Below are 19017 nucleotides of genomic sequence, written 5' to 3'. Positions count from 1 at the left end.
ATGAATAGACATTAACCAAAACAGCTCTTACTTTTAAATTTGAAAGATCGGGTTTAAATGTAATAATGAGAGACCGAATTATGTTAGCTGGACATCAAAACCCGAGCATAACAGTTTAGTAATAGCATTGTTATTTCCTCAGTCTCTGATATCCCTTTCACACCGAGGGCTCAACCAGGGTTGATTTTGTGTTTGAAAGGGTTAACCCGCGTTGACTGACTCAGCTTTACGACCCAGCTCAAGAATTGGTTCGGACATGGGTCGGACAAAGGTCGATATGCCTACATGTGGCTAAGGTCACTTTTTCTAGGCTTGACCAGCAGACGACTCACTCACAGCAGACATGGTGAAATGCTGCCTCACACAGAGATTCTGAACCCATCATTGCAAAATGGGGGGGGGGGGGTCCTGAAACACAGCTTTAAGCTATTAACTGAAGAATAGCTTTTAAACCACACAGTGGTGTTTAGCACAGTACAGTACAGAGCGCTCTCTCTGGCTGTCACTTCGTCAGAGTGAAACCTCCCCAGCAGTCCACAGTCCTGTGACAGATTAACGTGCACTGTGTACACACTGCACAAGCTAACCTGGTATTTTTCAATCATTCAAAAAACTTAAAAGACAAAAAGAGTAAATACTTTTTTCTGTGATCCAAGCATTTTCTTGTCTGAAATGTTCAAAAGAGTAGAGTATTGAAAAGGGAACATGCCATGTACCAGATGTGTTTGCGTTAAGTGTTGAACAGATGTGCATTGTACTCCTATCCCAAGCAGGCATATTGTGTTTACTTATATAGCTAAAAGTCACTGATGCACGATGAGTGCATCATGAGACTTGTGTGCTGGAAAAGCGATTGACTGACAAAAAGGGCACTTTTGCCATCTACTTTCAGTCGTAGTGCACTGCTAGGTGATTTGTCTTTGTTACTTTAACAGCTGCGGCTCTGCTTTTGGCTAGGAATAGTAATTTCATGGTCTCTTAAAAACATTTTTATTGAACTTGAAGAGCTGCTGAGAAACATTTTGGAAGCTAATTATTGTTATTATGATGGTCTTTCACAGGTCGACGTTGATGGGAGCAGAGGCAGGAACGAGTGGAGGTGTTGTGGCCAACCCCTGGCTGATCAACGAATCAGAGGAGACCTCAGGGCTGACCTTTGGCGAGATCAAACAACAGCAACAACGAGTCATTGAAGGTAATTACACATGATTGAATAAATGGTAAATGGACTGCACTTGTATATCGCCTTTACTTCCTAGGGTTAATGGACAGAAAGCTTTACAATTTGCCTCTCATTTACCCATTGTCACACACACACACACACACACACACACACACACACACACACACACACACACACACACACACACACACACACACTGAGGCTGTGGACACTTTGACGTGTAGACAGGAGGAGCCAGGGATCGAACCCCCAACCCTGCTACAACTGCCCCGAATAAAACCATTCCAGTTCCATAGTGTGATCAAGCAAACATCGTTTTCAAGTATGCTGTTGTTTCTTTTCGATAAAATTTGCATCAAGACAATAAATAGGTTCCACAATCATCCATAGCAGCAACAATGTCCTTCATCACTAGGATAATTGTAACTCATTTTTGCCCTTATTTGTACCGCTCCAACAAATACAACATGGCAGTCCTGTCATAAACACATGTAACATGTCTTCAACTTTTTTTAAGCCAAGGACCCCTTAGCTGAGAGAGAGAGAGAGAGAGAGAGAGAGAGAGAGAGAGAGAGAGAGAGAGAGAGAGAGAGAGAGAGAGAGAGAGAGAGAGAGAGAGAGAGAGAGAGAGAGAGAGAGAGAGAGAGAGAGAGAGAGAGAGAGAGAGAGAGAGAGAGAGAGAGAGAGAGAGAGATCAGGGACCCCCAACTACATATTGTATTAATTATGTGTAATTATCTACATTATGTGCCTACAATAATGTGTGGACGGCCGAAAGCCTTTATACATACCTTTTTAGTGCATAGAATACTAAGCTATTAAAATATTTGTTGGCGTGATTTTATAAATCATGTTTAAATGGTAAAAATACATGTGGCACAGTGAATCCTTAGGATTAACTGTATCTGTGGATGGCTACCTTAGTGGCTACCTTACCGATAGGCAAGTAGGCCTATCATCAATGTTTTGTGTTTTTCACAAAGAGGCTTATTTATATTTGCTAATAATATGTTGGAATTATGTTGACATTTTAATTTTTGAAAGAACTTTCAAAAATGAACAATCATTTTGTGGCCCCCCTGCAGTAACGGGGGACCCCCTGTTGAAGATCTCTGTTCTAGACACAACGTGATTTGTACTAAACTAGTATTGGCTATGCTGGTTTATGGTAACATACAATAATTCACATCTTGAAAGCCCATGCCTGCTTTTTTTTCCCTGTTTGCTGAATGGCTCTGACATGACTTGAACACATAGACATTAGTTCACCTAGCTCCAAGTGACACTTCATTACTATGTCTCCATTATGGCTGTGGTTATTGTCAATGTGGGATCCCAGATTCCTCTTAAGACAGTGAAACCAAACCACATTTCTAGTCCCCTGTGGGATTTCTGTTGGAGTTGGGTAATGGTGAGTGCCTGAACCTGCGGTCATAAAAAATTCCTGTGGTAGAGAGTGTGTCAAACTTGGAAACCTACAGAGGCCAAGTCTTTTCTTTTCTCTCTTTCTTTTTTTTCCCTTTCAGTTTCACTGTTTTTGTTCTCCACCTTGGCCTGCTGCAGTTATAATAACAGGAGTATGGCTGAGTGGGGTAAAGTACTGAATGACTCACATGTGGCACTGTGAGCTGAGCTGGACCCCAACAGCCTGTCATTCCTATTTCCTAAATAGTTGCCTTATTATATCACAAGTGCAGTATACTGTAATTGTTCCCTTCTTACAATTGGCATTTTTAAATGGAACTACACTGTTGCTTTATTGTTTGTCTTACCCCACTGCTAAATTTGACATCACATTGATTTTATTTCTTGCAATATGATTTTTTCTTGTGTCCTTTTCTCTGTATTGTTGTCTGGCATTGCATAATCTTTATGCGCTTACTTTTTGTCTCTTTCTTTGTCTCATGTTCAAGTGTATACAAGTTTTAGTTTTCTTTCCTCTCTCTTCACAGCCCAGGATGCAGGCTTGGATGCACTAGCGGCTGTCATCAGCAGACAGAAGATAATGGGCAAGGAGATTGGCAATGAGCTGGATGAACAGAATGGTAAAGTTTACTTTGCATGTGCGTCCATACATATTCGTCAAAAGAAATTCCAGACACGTTACACTCCGCTGTGCGAAAGCAATCAGACATTCTTGTTCTGCAATGGAACGACTTTCCTCACGTAACTTGCTGGACAGTGATACTCCCTCACACCACCGCAACACTGACATAGTTTGTATCAAGCACACACACGCCCTCACACTACCATTGTCAGAGCAGCTGACCTCACACTCAGGTCACGACCGTATCTACCAGCTTAACCTTTGGCATACATCCCACAGAGAATATTCATGCTGCTTAAATGCACTGAAAAAAACTGTAAAAGTTTTGTGTTCTGAAATCAGATCTGCTCAGAGATAATGGTGCTTTTGAGTTATTTCTGGCTAAGTTCCTCTTATCAGTCCATAAATAGCTTCCATTACAAGTAGAGCGTGCGATACAGAACGGAGTGCATTGCTCCAGAATGTTTTTTATGCTCAGACAGGCGGTACATGAGACATAAGACTTTGGGATGATCATCTGTCATCCGGTAAACAATTAGATCTTTTAATGCATCGCTCTCAGAAGACTATAGCAGTTAATAGGCCAAAGTCTGAGAGTGTTGCCTTACAAAGAGGATGTACAAATGTATTCCTATCGGTTTTTTATTTCATCCTGAGGGCTATCTCTGATGTTTACACTGACAGTGCGCCCAGATCGTGCATTAGTCTGTCAGCTTCTTTTCCTTTTCTGACCATCAGGGAAAGGAACTTCACAGTTCCCAAACTACAGGTGATAAAGTTTAACCGAGGAATTGTTAGACTGTTCATCTACAGTTGTCTCACACACCTAAATTACAGGCAGTTATGGTCTGTATCTACCCCGATGACCAGCTTCCAGTTGGGAAAAGAAGGCGTTGTTCTATCCTGTAATATCCTGTCTGAGCAGTTGTACCAAAACAAGTCCAGAGGTTGTATAACCGAGTGATATTGGCACGGAAACAAACAATATTCCTTTCTGCTGGGAAGGAATGGCAGATGTTTGGTTGACACCGATGGGAGAATGGAAGAGAGGAAAGCGGATTGTTTTAGCCCGCTCTCCTGTTACCGTATTGAACTAGATGGATCATTGCTCTAATGCTCCGACTGGCCTGTTTTTCTTCTCGTTCTTTCAGCTTGATGTCAGTGTTTCCAATAATATGAACCTGAATGGGTGATGGGAGAGCTGTAACTGAGAATTACACGAGTTCCACTCCAAGTAAGCGAGAAGGCAAATGATTTTGGCCATGGAAACAATGGCTTGTCACTTCTCCTGTGTTTAGACCCCACATGACTCTTAAATATAAATTTGATGGGAACTCAACTCTGTATTTTTGTAATGGCCCAAAATATCTATGCCACCTGTGGGTACTGTTATCGGCTCCATGTGGTGAAATCCAAACCATACTTGTTTGTAGAAGCCTGTACACATTTCCAGCAGTTTTTTTATATCTTGGTATTATTATGATAATTTGATATAATAATACTTATATTATATCTGCTTATAATACTTATATACACTGCGTACCGTTTATTTCAAAACATACTCGTAGTGCAACCGGTCCCTGTGTTCATGCAGACAGCTCATAAAGCGTAGACATGGTATTTCCTCACGGACCTGTCTGAGCTCCTCGCGGTCTCTCCACAATTTACGGCCGAGCTTCAGGTTCATAAGGCCTGCTAACACCAGACAATGATTCACAGGGCCTACATGGCTCTCGTCTCCAATAGCTTTTCTTTACCTCCGTGTGTTTCTTTCCTTTTGTGGGACCTTTGCTGCCCCTCCATCTCTCATCTCCCTCCCTGTTCTCCTTTGCCTCTTTTCAACAGTGCTTTATTTTCCCATTTCCTCCATCTCTTCTGTATCCTCTCATGCTGAGTTATGGGAGATGTCTTGGTTCCTTTAGTGTTTCACAGGATGGTGAATAGGGATATATCATACATGTAGATGTAGACCTAGTGACTGCTGGTGGAGTCTTTGAGTTCCATATGCCTCATTTAGGGTTCTTTGAGTTTGAAAAAAGGAGAGTCCACACTCAAAAATGTGCTTGTATATTTATTTCTGCCAGAATGCTGCAAGCATGTGCAGATGTACAGACCTCGATAGTGACGCCCCTAAATAGAAGTAATTTACCCGGCAGTCATGTTGTTCAGAGTCTGTTGCAGGCAAACCAACACGTTGCTTCCTTTCTTCTTCTTTGTTAGTGTTTAATTCTGCATGGTGTCAGTCGAACAGTATGATCATCATCCTCGTTTGTTTTTGCTTTCAGTCTTGTGGGTGTTCTTTCAGCTTTGCATTCTGGAATCACTACGGCAATCCCCAAATAAGAAAATGGCAATTAGAAACTGACATTTAAATTTTTGTATTCTTAAGTTTTACATCCTTGTTATTAAAGCATTAACTCTGCATAGATTCTAACTACGGTTAATGTGTGGCCTGTCCGAGTACTGTTTTTCCTATATCCTAATACGAGACTTTAAGTATCAATGAATTAATGTTATCTGCATTCAAAAAATGAAAATTACTGTTTTTCTACTAGACTTGTACTTAAATGAGTTTTTTATTATTATTGCATGAGGCAGCTTTGCACGTGCTGCATTTCTTGCGTGTATAAAATGTCAAAATCGAGGATGTAAAAAGTAAGGGGATAGTTTTAATGTTTTCGGAGAGGCAAGGAAAACAGATTTAACTTATGAAGCAGGGGAATGGCAAGGCTCCTTGTTGATCTTGACAGTTGGCGCGTAACCTTGGCGTCCGACTGTCTTTCTGTCTTGTAGGGTTCCTTTTCCCCCTGATTACTGTACTGTAGCAGTGTTTTCCTATAAATAGATTAAGCTCTTTGTAGTTTGGCTCTTCAAGTCTAGCTCATGACCCAAGTGCAGTGGAGGTTGCAGTCATTTCCTTTTCGGGAAACAAATCCGGCTGAGGTCAGCAATGAAGATGACCCTTTTCAGAGGTTTAGAGATGAACCCAAAGCCCTCAGCTACTCCCCTCTCAGTCTCAACTGGATCAACACAGGCTGAAATGTAGAAACAAGTAAGCAGACCCAACTACCTCAATTTCAGTCTGCTTTATGGCTTATAACATTAATCCATTGCATATTTAAGATTTTCCAATCTTACTTGCCAGTCATTATAAAAATAGAAATGCAATCCTTAGTAAATGATGTGCTGTCATCAAGTTTATTTTCATATTTTTAACATGACTTAACATGTTACTAAAGATAGTATTTCATTTCCAAATTAAATCTTGCAGAAAATAGTCAGACGCATAGCAACTGAAATGGCTGGCATCAGCAGTAGTCTCCCCTACCAACGAGAAATATCAACATTCATTTAACTTTATTAGTGTTGATGTTTCTCAGATTGAGGCCTGGAACAACGACATCAGTCCGTGTCAGTGTGACAGATAGTGGCTAGTAAAAATGCGGCTTTTAAAAAGGGCGGCAAGCGTTTGAGGTTGTCCGATTTTTCTGCTCGATTGGATTTAAATAGTGGTGAGGTACTGCAGCTATGACATTATGCCATATACTGTAAAAACTCCTGTCAACAGAAGGTGTGAGTGAAAACCACATGATGTAGACAGACATACCTGTAGAAACACGATAACACACATACAAACAACAAAGGGCAGATCCATTTTAAGGTGCACCTTTTGCTTACGGCTCTATCATGATCCAGCGATCGATAGATAGATAGATAGATAGAACCAAAAATACAAGAAATATACTAGAAATAATAAATAAGATAAAAAAATAAGATGAAATAAGATGAAATATCTTCTGAAACAACTTCTGAAAAATATACTTAGATGAATGGACAAGAATGTACAGTACATGTATATACAAGTGTAGAAGAAAATGTACAACCTACATACATAGGTTATATCACAAAATAAAAATTATATTAAATATGAAGTGACCAGCATGCAAGTAGCACAGTATATACAGTATAGCACAGTATATACTTAGGCTAGACCATTCGAATAAATGAATGATGAGTTAATGTATTTTCCACCACCTCTCAACATGTCAGTTCAACGGGAGTTTCCAGCTTAACTAAATCTACTCCTCAGAGTTCACCACACATAAACCATTCAAATGAATCAAGTCCCTGCTGTTTGTTCTGTGTATGTGTCTCCACATCCAGACCTAATTTTGAATAGACCTCAGACCCCTGACAGCTCTAGCAGATGTGTTCTCACATTAACTATCACAACCATGGCCTTTCCATGTCCTGTCCCAGTTTTTTTCCACTCTCTTTGATAATAATTCTTTGGGCCGCTCGGTATTGAAACTCCTATCTTTACTGAGAACACAGTAATAGCCACAAAGTGTACAGTATATCCGGGACTGGAGAAAACCAGACCCTCATTTGGATTGAGACCTTCTGGAACAAATTTAAGATGGATGCAAGAGATATTTTCTCTTAGGCACTGACTGCAACAGGTCTGACCACATGTGCTCTCTCGTTTTGTCTGACACTTAGAGATAGGAAAAAAAATATTTTTTTGCATGACACTGTAGCTGCTTGGTCCGGGTTCAATCTTGTGTTGTCTAGTAACAAACCTTTGCTTCGAGGCAACCTTTGCCATTCACTCACTCACTTACCTTTCGCTATTATCCACAGTGATTTAGCATGGAGGGAACTTGTAGGCCTAACCTAAGTACACAAAACCCTGTAAATACCTAACCATAGATCCCACTAATATATATATATATATATATATATATATATATATATATATATATATATATATATATATACTCAGCCAAAAAAAGAAATGTCCTGTCAACTGCTTTTATATTTTAAGCAAACTTGCAAATATTTAAAGTTAGTTAATTAAAAGTTTTAAGTTGTTAATTAAAAGATTTAACAAGAAAGACATAAACTGAACAATTTTCACAGACATGTGACTAACAGAAATGGAATAATGTGTCCCTGAACAAAAGGGAGGGGGGACGACAAACTCAAAAGTAGCCCTCAGTATCTGGTGTGGCCATCAGCTGCATTAAGTACTGCGGTGCATCTCCTCCTCATGTACTGCACCAGACTGGCCAGTTCTTGCGGTTGTTGTTGCCATCCTGTACCTGTCCCGCAGGTGTGATATTCGGATGTACTGATCCTGTGCATGTGTTGTTACACGTGGTCTGCCACTGCGAGGACGATCAGCTGTGCTTCCTGTCTCCCTGTAGCGCTGTCTTAGGCTCACAATAGGGACATTGCAATGTACTGCCCTGGCCACATCTGCTGTCCTCATGCCTCCTTGCACCATGCCTAAGGCACGTTCACACAGATTAACAGGGACCCTGGGCGTCTTTCTTTTTTTCAGGGCAGTAGAAAGGTCTCTTTACTTTCCTAATTTTCTTTTAACTGTGACCTTAATTGCCTACCGCACTTAAGCTGTTATTGTCTTTTTGACCGTTGGAACAGGTGCATGTTCATTAATTGTTTAGGGTTCATTGAACAAGCATGGAAAACATTGTTTAAACCCTTTACAATGAATCTAAATTTATTTAGATTTTTACAAAAGAATCTTTAAAATACAGTCCTGAAAAAGGGGCATTTCTTTTTTGCTGAGTTTATGTATATGATTATATGGTGGATCTTCTTTACGGCTGACTTGCGGAATCTCTGTGAAAAAGAGCCTTCTGTTGAAAGAAATACAGCGCAAAAGCGGTTACTTTAATAAGTCAGAGTCGTTAACATTATTATGCACTTCCCATTTGGGATTTAACGTCATTCATGGACCCCTTAAACAGAACACAAGGCTGTTGCAGTTACTCAGTTTGTGACCTTTTGGTAATGGGAGTGCTTTTAAAGCACTTTGTCACCCAGCCTGATTATTCTGAAATTAAAAGTTACTTTCCAAGTGTCCTCTCTGTTAGTAAGCCAGCAGCTAAAGAAACAGAATAAGCTTTGCTCCTATGATGGACTTCTTGCTAATAATTAGGTCACTGATTTGATTTTGTGTCAGCAGAGCATGTATAGGGTCCAAGTTGGACAGCACTAATGACTTCCAAATAAACAGTAGAGCGAGAGGAGAGAAGCACTTACTGCTGCAGCACGGTGACGTCAGCAGCTGCCCCAGAGAACACAGGCCGCTGTTTGCTTCTGCTTTTTCGAAACCGCTCGGTGAGCAAATAAACCATGCTAATGATGGCACTCGGCAGAAAGTCAGTGTAGTTCGTGTTGTCGATTGATTTATTGTTTGTTTGATTCGCTCCGTTTGAAAGTGAGGCTGGTAGTACTGAGTAGTGTTTTCCAGACGGCATGGAAATGCAGAGACTCCTGATGTGATGTTCAAACTGTTGTCATCAGAGGAACGTCAAGCTTTCAATGGGCCGCGAAAGAGGGCATCATTTTGTGTGACCACCAGATTGGCTGACTGGTGTTTGACTTTGGGAATTATTGAGAACTATAAATGATGTAGGATGTAGGGATAACAAACTCACTGTAATATTATTTAGTCTCCTTTTTTATAGACTTTAGGCTGCTCTCTCGACATGCCTCTGAGAATAACTGGTGATGTTTTTTGCCATAATCCTACAATTTAGATATGTATGTAGGGCTGCAATTAAGGATTATTTCCATATTGTTTTATTCTATCACAGGTTTTTTTTAGTAATTAATGAGGTCATTTATTCTAAATATAACAAAAATCTATCAATCAACATTTCTTGGATTGGTAGCTGGAGAGATACCAGTTCACCTCCTGGGCACTGCCAGGTGCTCTTGAGCAAGGCACCGTACCCCCCAACCGCTCATGGCGCTGGTCCAGCACTAGCAGCCCACTCACTCTAACATCTCTCCATTTGTGCATGAATAGGTCCTGAGCATGTGTGTGTGTATTTCAGGCCTGTGTGTAGTGATTTCAAAAACAGAGTGTAAATTGTAATTTTTTTTTTTACATGCCTAACATGGCATGTTACGGTCACTTATTTTCTTACTAAGACAGACACTTCAAGTCCTTGTTTTTGTCCTACACACCTGCATTGAAGAATTGTTTGAATGTGCAAATGTTTTTCTTTAAAAGTCTAACTAAGAGTTAAAAAAAGAAACCTATCCATATCCAAATATGGGGTACAAAAAGGAAACAAGCAAATCTTTCATATACTGCGATATAGGTACTATAAATACAGTATAAAGATATGAACATTTGCTTAATGCTGTCCCTTTCATTTTTGGTGTCTTCTTTTTCCTCTATCACGACAAGGACAGGGTTCAAACTGCGACTCAAGTCCGTCCATCCTATTCTGTAGAACCCCTTTGTGTAGGGCATATTTTTATTCCCCTTAATAGTCTTATCTCAAAACCCATATTTTGCCACTTTCTGGGACCTATCCACTAATAAATATTCTAAAACCATCAGTTCCGTTTTTATTGATTTTCTGAGCAGGGCAATGAGAACAGTAGATTAAGTTTCTAATTTGTGACTCATACAGAAAGTATTTTTTAAATACTTCTGGGATGTTGCCAGCTAGAACAGCTTGTGGATTTCAGGTTTCAAGTAATGTGTTAAAAAGCGTTTTAACCAGATTCTTTTATATTTTACTCAACCTTACTCCAGTTTGGTAATCTCATGGATTAAACTGCTTTATATTTATACTTGTTAAAGATTTAAGCTGTGTTTAGAAGGTTTAAGATTCCATAAAAACATTTATGGCAGTGGATGTGTGCTGGAATGGCAAAAGATGGGCAAATGAAGATGCACCGCAAGTCACCAGGCCAGGCCTGCTGTGCCATGCATCCTAACCAGGGAACGATCAATCATGAGTCCTTGTGTCCTTATTTCTCTATCTATCCATCCCGGCATCCATCTCTGTCTTAGGCCGGTTGGTGTCACACTGATAGAGTTGTGAAGAAGAGGGGACTAACAATGACATGAGGGACTTGGGTCACATCAACCACAGCCAAGTGATGAATAATCCAGTTTAGGCACAGCAAGGAAATTAACATTTTTGGACACTGAAGAAAAACATCTTGAGACATTTCATCAATCACGCCTTCTTTTGTTTTTCTCAGTGGATTGATGCCCCCTTTTATCACTCAGAAAGCATGGGATTTTCGTTTTCTTGCATGTCTTAAAATGCAACCTGTTGTACCTTTTTTTTAAGTGTTTTTTTGTGTGTCTTTTCTTCAGAGTTTCAGATGGAGGTCAGAAAAATGTTCCATTGTGCAGAATTTCTTCATGTAATGGCACCAAAATCAGTGACTAGTCTGAATGTGAATGTCTTTAGGAGTAAATTGGACTGTTGTGAATTTAATGAAAAAATCCATACGTTAAAAGATTGTTTGAATGTTTCGGTTACACTTTACTTGAAGGTATCTACGTAAGGGTGACATGACACTGTCATGAACGTGTCATAAACATTATAAACGTTTATGACATAATGCTTCTTTTAGTAAGTGTCATTCGGTTTTGTCATGACAAGTTAGGGTTAGGGTTAGAGTTAGGATTAGGGTTCATGTGTCATGACAGTGCCATGTGTTCATGACAGTGTCATGTCACTCTTATGTAGATACCTTCAAGTAAAGTGTTACCAATGTTTCTTTATGTAGTTTCTGAGTGGGGCTCAGTGCCAGTAGCTTATTTTCCATCACACACTTCTCATTGAAAAGAAATGCTATTCAGTGACATTGGAGAGAAAATATTCATACCTGGCACTGATTATTAAGGTAACCACATATGTTATAAGCATTAGGACTATTTTTTGTATATAGCTGTTGCTTGTCTAAAGCAATTCAAAGCCACATAAGTTGCACAAGATATAGCTAATATTCTCTGTGTTGCTGCCTATATCCTAGGGAAAGCTTGTATCTCAGTTTGCCCAGGAAACGGTAGCAATTTACATGACCCCTATTTTAATCAAGAGTATACAGTAATAATAATAATAATAATAATAATAATAATATATTAATAGTAATAATTAAAGCTGCAAGCAGCGTTGGACGGGCTCTCGCTCCTCTGCGCGCGTTGGGGTTACTGACGTACGCCGCTCCTTGCGACCGTGCATTTGCGCGGCACTCAGACACTGCAAATCATCACCAATGAAAAGGGAACTCCCTGCTGAGTTCAGGGATACCTCACACAAGACTCTGTCATACAGTTCATTAGCTGTGAAAGGGTGCGTGGCTAAAGCATAGCGGGCAGGCCAAACCATGACCAATGAAAACGGAAGTCTCTGTTGAGTTCAATAATACCTCACACAATAGTGTACATCAAACACGTCATTAGTTATAAAGGGGGCATGGCTAAAGCATAGGGGGGGGGGTCAAACCATCACCAATTAAAAAGTTACTCTCTGCTGAGTTTAATGATACCTTCCACAAGACTCTACCTTAAACCATTCAAAAACCATAAAAGGGGGCATGGCCTGAGTTCAAGGGCGTGGTTAAACTGTGTGTGTGTGGGGGGGGGGTCTCAATATACCATGTAGACCACACATAAGTGTATAATGTAAATCGGATGATGTTTGTCATTTAAGGCTGATTTCCTGTTGCCAGCGGGAGGCGCTATGACCAAATGTCAATTTTGGCCTGTAGGTGTCCTCAGGCCTGGACCTTTGTCAATCATGAGGAATTTTGGGCAGATATGACAACATACACTCAAGTTACAACAACTTCTTTGTTCATCGATAAATGCTCAAAATGGCCGCCACGTCCACACAATGATGCGTATGCAAAGTTTGGTGAGTTTTTGAGTATGATAAGGTCCCCAAAAAGGCAATTGATTGCGCGGGAAAAGAAAGAATAATGATTTCTTCAGTTTCAATAGGGCCTTCGCTGCTGTCGGCGCTCAGGCCCTAATAATGCATTTTATTTATATAGCGCTTTTTACAACACTCAGACACTTTTTTTTTTTTTTTTTAAATAGATGCCAACATGTAGCAGGCTTTCACACTAAGATGTTTCCATCCTTCATGCTTTCTGCTCTGCAAGCTTTTTTGCTAAATCATGGCTTTGATTTATCTCAGTCCATTCGCAACAAATGTGTGCTGGTGACAGTTGTTAGCAGGAAAGGCCCCACATTAAAAAGCTGGTGGCAGAAAGTCTCAGATTACAGGAAGAGACAACTGATGTTACAGTAGTAGAGGAGAGTGATGGTGTAGATACCGGTACGACTTTCAGGCCTGATTTGGCAACAGTCTGAGAATCGGGCTGAGTAACAGTAGACATTACATAGTTTTGTGCACAAACAACTTCTGTATTCATACTATTGATGCAAAACTTTCTTGTGTTGAAAAGCAAAGAAAAAGTAAGGATTCCTCCAGCTGTCTATTACAAGAACAAAAAACATTTTCGGACAATGTGTGTATTTCTTCTGTGTTTGTTTATTTATTGAACGGAACCATTAACAGCATCTTAACAAGCAGGTTTTTTTTTTAATCCTAGTTATTTGTCGGCCAATAGATGGCAGATTAAAGCATGGTGGGTTGAAAATATGTAGCCGGTATAGAGCGCATTGGAATGCAGTCCTTGTCGTGGCGTTTGAGAATAATGCACCAAAGTTTATTACGATTTGATGGACCACGATGACTCATTTCTGGATGTTTCTCTATACTGTTGTGTAAGGGATATTATAGCACATTAAGACCTATCCACCCCACAGCTCTGTGGATCAAATGATCCAGATTCGGCATGTTTGTGGCAGCTGATGTTTCTTTGGGATGTTTTTAGCTTAAAATGGCGAGGGAGAAACAACATTGGTGCCAACACAATCCTCTGACAAACAATTTAGAATGCAGTTTATCTTGCTGACATATTTTTCTTTTATCAGCAAATAAATTGGACAAATGATAGCTTTGAGATTGATTTCGAATAAAGTCATCAGCTTCAGCTGGAGAATGTGTGGTGTGGCAGACAAGGGCATGGCAAACAACTTTGTAGAGTAGGAGATTGTCTTACGGTCTTACTTTCTCTCTCTTTCTCACCTACACACACACACACACACACACACACACACACACACACACACACACACACACACACACACACACACACACACACACACACACATATTCACACACCACAGTCATTCCGTATAAAATGGAGACAGGCACCTAGAGAAGCCCGGTATATGGTATGATGCAGGAATGAGGTGTGGCCGGTTCTGCTCAGCTCATCTGCAGACCCGGATCACATCCAGATGTCCACCAACAGGCCGTTGTTGAGACGGGGCGAGGTCGTTTCCCCTTCCACGCCCTTCTCCATCCATCCTTCACAACACGCACCGCCACCATGCTGGCAGTCGCAAGCTTTTTCACAAACTATCAATTGTGCATTATCCCTGAAAACGCACACGCTAATAAGGAAGGAGAGAAAAAAAAGAATCTAGGGAGCTATGATTTCACCGGTTCTTTCCCACCAACATCTTTAAAGCAGAGGATGACACAACACTTGGATACAAACACTTATTGGGCTGTGTGTGTTCTTTAGGAGTTGGTCTCATTACCATGTCTTTGAGTAATCCGTCTTTTTAATACTGTCTTAGTGGACATTAGAGGGGATTTAGCTGGTATTATGGGTTTTACTGTGATGCTAATACTCTGACCATGTATTCTGCAATTTGAATAATCTATTATATTATTGTATATTAACCACCTACACATCAGACTAGGTCATGATGGATGATTTCATTCGTCACATAGCATTTGACCCTTTTACTTACCATTACTTAAAGTTCATTGCTTCATTCTAAAATTCATTTGGCTGTTGGTTTTTCATATTTTATGTTTTTTTTCACTTAATTAATGGAGGGTGTCTGCTCTTTTTGCTATGGTGGAAGTCTATTCCTTCACTCCAGGATGCTGAGTAGAGGTGCAGCCTCACTGTACTGAACCAATTGGAGGGGGATTTTTACTTTGCCAAAACTGGGTTTACTCAATTTTTTACTTGGCTACAATCAACCTCAATTCTTACACCACACAAAGATGTTGAATATCACTTTATTCAGCTTCTCCTACTTTCTTACATAATTGATCTACTGTACGACACACTTGGATTGGGCAAAGTAGCAAATATTTACAATATAATTATATATATATTTATTGGTAATACTAAAGAAAGCATTTTTGTTAATATCGCAGTAACTTAAATGCTTTATATTGACTTTTATTAGGTTGTTTATTTACATATATATAATATAATGAAAGAAAGAGCTGCTCTGTGAATCTTAAGTTATTTATCAAAGTCCCGCTTGTCCAAATCAAAGTTTTGATAAGAAAAATCCTTAAAAGCAAGTCAAGAGAACCTTATATTATATATAATACATATTGTTTATCATCAAAAGGTTTAGAAATTCTGACATATGACATAGTTTCACATATTCAAGCCTAAAGCAGTATAATGCAAGAACAGCTGGTTAACCCTGTTAGCGGTTGATGGCATTCGGTTCAGTATCACCTCTCGGTGTATCACAATCAAGCTAGTGTGCACCATTGGTGTTCCATACAGATGTAGTCAGTAAAAACATGCTTCTTGTTTGATTGCATTACTGCTGCACTGTTACTACCAGGACTACAGTATTACTACTCTCCTCATAGGAATCATTTGTAAAATCCTACAGTATTACTGTAAAAGACATAAAGGAAGAAAAACTTTACCATTGGCCATCACTGTGTGACATTATCTGTGGTAATACATCAATCATATGAAGAATATGAAGTATCAGGATGTTGTGATTTGACTCAAGTGTTATTTTTGATCTGTATTTTGGGAGCCTAGTGCGTGTGGTATGTGTACTATTTAACGGCAAACTGATGTTGCTTTGCTGTAATTTTTCCCCGGAGAGCCTTTGCGGGCATATTGTCCAGGGAAAGCACATTAGCCGTATGTGTTGGTGGTATTGGTGGTTGGGAAGCTCTGTAATTTCAGCTGCCTGTTCCTTTGGCTCTGGGCGAAGGATTCCCTGCCATTTAATGGTACCTTAGACTGACTCAGGCTTGGCCCAGCAGGTTCCTTTTGGCTAACGCAAGTGACAGCGGGAACAAATCTCCTCCTCTGTTTATTTAATTGCTAACCGCTCCGGTTTGGAGGCCATGTTCAAAGGGCCGACTAGCAGAGAGCTGCCTCGCGTTCCCCTCAGACTTGGGTTAGCATGGGTCATCCCACATAATGAGTGGAAGGACTTACTTTACAGAGTCAGCCTCAACCCAAAGCCAGCACGTGGTTCCCATTTAAGCACAAGGGGAAGATTGCACCTTCATCTGCTGGGCATTTTTATGTGTTTGTGTGTGCAAGTGCACATATATACATCTGTTATTTAGCAATCTGTGTGTGCGTGCACACAGATGAGTGCGTATGTTTAAGAGTGTAAGTGCCTTCTCTGAGTGTGAGATCACTGTGTTTGTACTGAAAGTCTACACCACATGTCCAGCACATGTTGTCACGTTGTGACTGGCACACAGGCCATATTTATATCTGCTGGAGGAGCTCGGAGGCCAATGGCCAACCTGCGATGGGATGGAGTTCGAGGTAGACGTCAGAGCAGGACCTCACACACACACGTACGCAGACACAAACACACAGAGTGCGGTAGAGAGCAGGGTGGGCTAATCTTACAAATGCACTGTGCAAAGACAGCAAGGCAAGGAGACTGAGGGGGCGAGATGGGAGGAGGGTGAGGGAGGAAAAACAAAGGTCGAGAGACTTGGAAGGAGAGTATAAGAAAGGATGAGACCGAAAAAGTAAGTGAGATAAGATACTAAGAGAGATTATTCTTTCAATGAAGAACTTGGCCAATTGTCTTATCATAGCCATTGCAAAGAAAGGAATGGACAAAGGAAGAAGTCAATACCATTTCAAATGTTTTAAGAGGGTGATTTTTAAAAGGGAGGGAACTATATTAAAATGGATTTATAAAGCCCTTTTCAAAACCCAGCTAACAGTGTGCTTCACACAAGGCAGCAAATTAAAATGGTCACACTTAAGGGCACCCTGTAGTAGATAGTGGGAGGCGAAAGATTCCAATCGACAGCTTGTGCATTCCGTGTTTAACCACATGCATGCATTTTTGTGTTTATTTGCCACAAAAGCGCTATACAGTTTTCAGGAGCTTTTGCTGTGTTGGGACATCTTTTGTGAAAACTGTTCACTCAACTTTTATATATTTAGTATTAGTTTAGTAACTGTAACTGTAGACATACCAGATGTATTGTTATTGCATTGGAGAGGTAATTGAGGTATTTGAGGACATTTAAGTGATAGCTGTCACCTAACCTTTAAAGTGATACTGTACATATCTGTCCCATTTGAAACTATTTTTACAAAACATGTTACTAATATGCCACCTTTTGTAGAACAAAACCTTTCAAGTGGGAAATGCTTTGTGCCCCTTCCATTTCATCTGTTATCTGATAACCCCGCATGTGTGCTATCAGACACAATCTACAGGCCAAACTAAGGATGAGAATCCCCCTCCTCTTAGACAAAAAGATGAAAAACTCACTTTAAAACCTAGGTTTGACTCAGAATTTGAATAAGAGGCCCTTTATTGGCCTCATTTTTGTGGAAAATGTTCACTTCGGTTTGATGTGTTATGGGCACTGCACATATCTGTGCCCCTTGAACAAGACGGGCCCCTAAAAAAAGACCTTTTGATCTGTTATCTAATCATTCTCATCTGTTTCACTCTAGGCTTAATATCACCCTCCCGTTTTGTGCTATTGTTACACAATCGAGACAGGCTGTAAGCGTTTTAGTGTGGGCATAGACCTGCACTGTCCAGACTAAGAGATAAACATACACACAAAGGAAATATAACCTATATATTTTTAGGAATTACGTATGGACCAGTCTAGTTTTCTTTAACATAATTTTTTGAGTACATTCAATCTGTGAGCTCATGTTTCATTTGCTCTGGCAGATACGTCTGGCTCCCCTCACGTTCAGACAGATTTCCATTTGACTAGGGCCAGGGCGGACCAATCACAACTGTTTATCTAATATGGGGTGGGTTTAAGACGATGACCGTCTTGTAGGTCTGTCCTTCACAAGGCCCCAGGCTCAGGAAACTGAGATCAAACTGTCAAACTAGGCAGTGCAGATCAAATAATAATCAAAATTCTGTTACTGTATTGTCTATTTCCCTATTGCCTCGAATGTTTCAGAGACTTATTTTAGTGTACTGTTTTAGCTGTAATTTGAGAAAGTTTGTTACCAGGCCATCTTTTTTTTCCTTACTGAAAACCGAACAAGCACTGCCCCAACATGCATGTGTCACTCAGCACTACAGCACTTGCTTTGATTGGTTGGTTGCATCCAGGGGCATTTTGGTCTGCACCGTTGATAACGCCTGTATAAGGGATTTAATTATCACCTAAAAGAAGTATTTCAGATGTTGTAAAACTGTACCTGCACTCTGTATCTGCACTATGTAAGCTTTCCATAGAATTTCTGAATTACTGCAAAAATGAGTCCTGTGGTCAGTACACATTTTCAGCATTAATTAAAAAACAATTCATTTGACATACATTTAGTTCTGCAATTGATCTATTTTTACAACTAAAGTTCATTTGTAATTATTAGAAAAATTATACTTAAAGTTGTTGCTGTAGTTAAGCATTTAACTCATTTACTTTCATAAACTTTTAAATTGAATTAAAAAGGTGTTAAATTACAAGTTAAAATCAAGAGCCATCTGTGTCTTCTCCCTCATGCAGCCCACACATGAACCCACTAGTGGGCAGTAGAGGCAGTTGCAGCACACAAGTCATGGTCCTCAGTGAAACTCTTGGTGTTTACACCTACCAACTGGTATGATTCACGGCTG

General features: G+C 40.0%; 1 protein-coding gene across 1 annotated transcript in view; it reads left to right on the top strand.

Moving 5' to 3' along the window:
• The window catches only part of stx8 (syntaxin 8), a 48970-nt gene that overhangs the window by 3886 nt on the left and 26067 nt on the right, over positions 1–19017 (top strand). The window contains exons 5-6 of the mRNA XM_039794020.1: positions 1062–1195; positions 3136–3228. Of these exons, the coding sequence (XP_039649954.1) occupies positions 1062–1195; positions 3136–3228 (227 nt within the window). The remainder of the gene's footprint in view (positions 1–1061; positions 1196–3135; positions 3229–19017) is intronic.

The sequence above is a fragment of the Perca fluviatilis genome, chromosome 1, assembly GCF_010015445.1.
Source record: "Perca fluviatilis chromosome 1, GENO_Pfluv_1.0, whole genome shotgun sequence".
Taxonomy (NCBI): Eukaryota; Metazoa; Chordata; class Actinopteri; order Perciformes; family Percidae; genus Perca; species Perca fluviatilis.
Note: the sequence above shows the minus strand (reverse complement) of the source record. Positions and strands in the feature narration are given on the sequence as shown.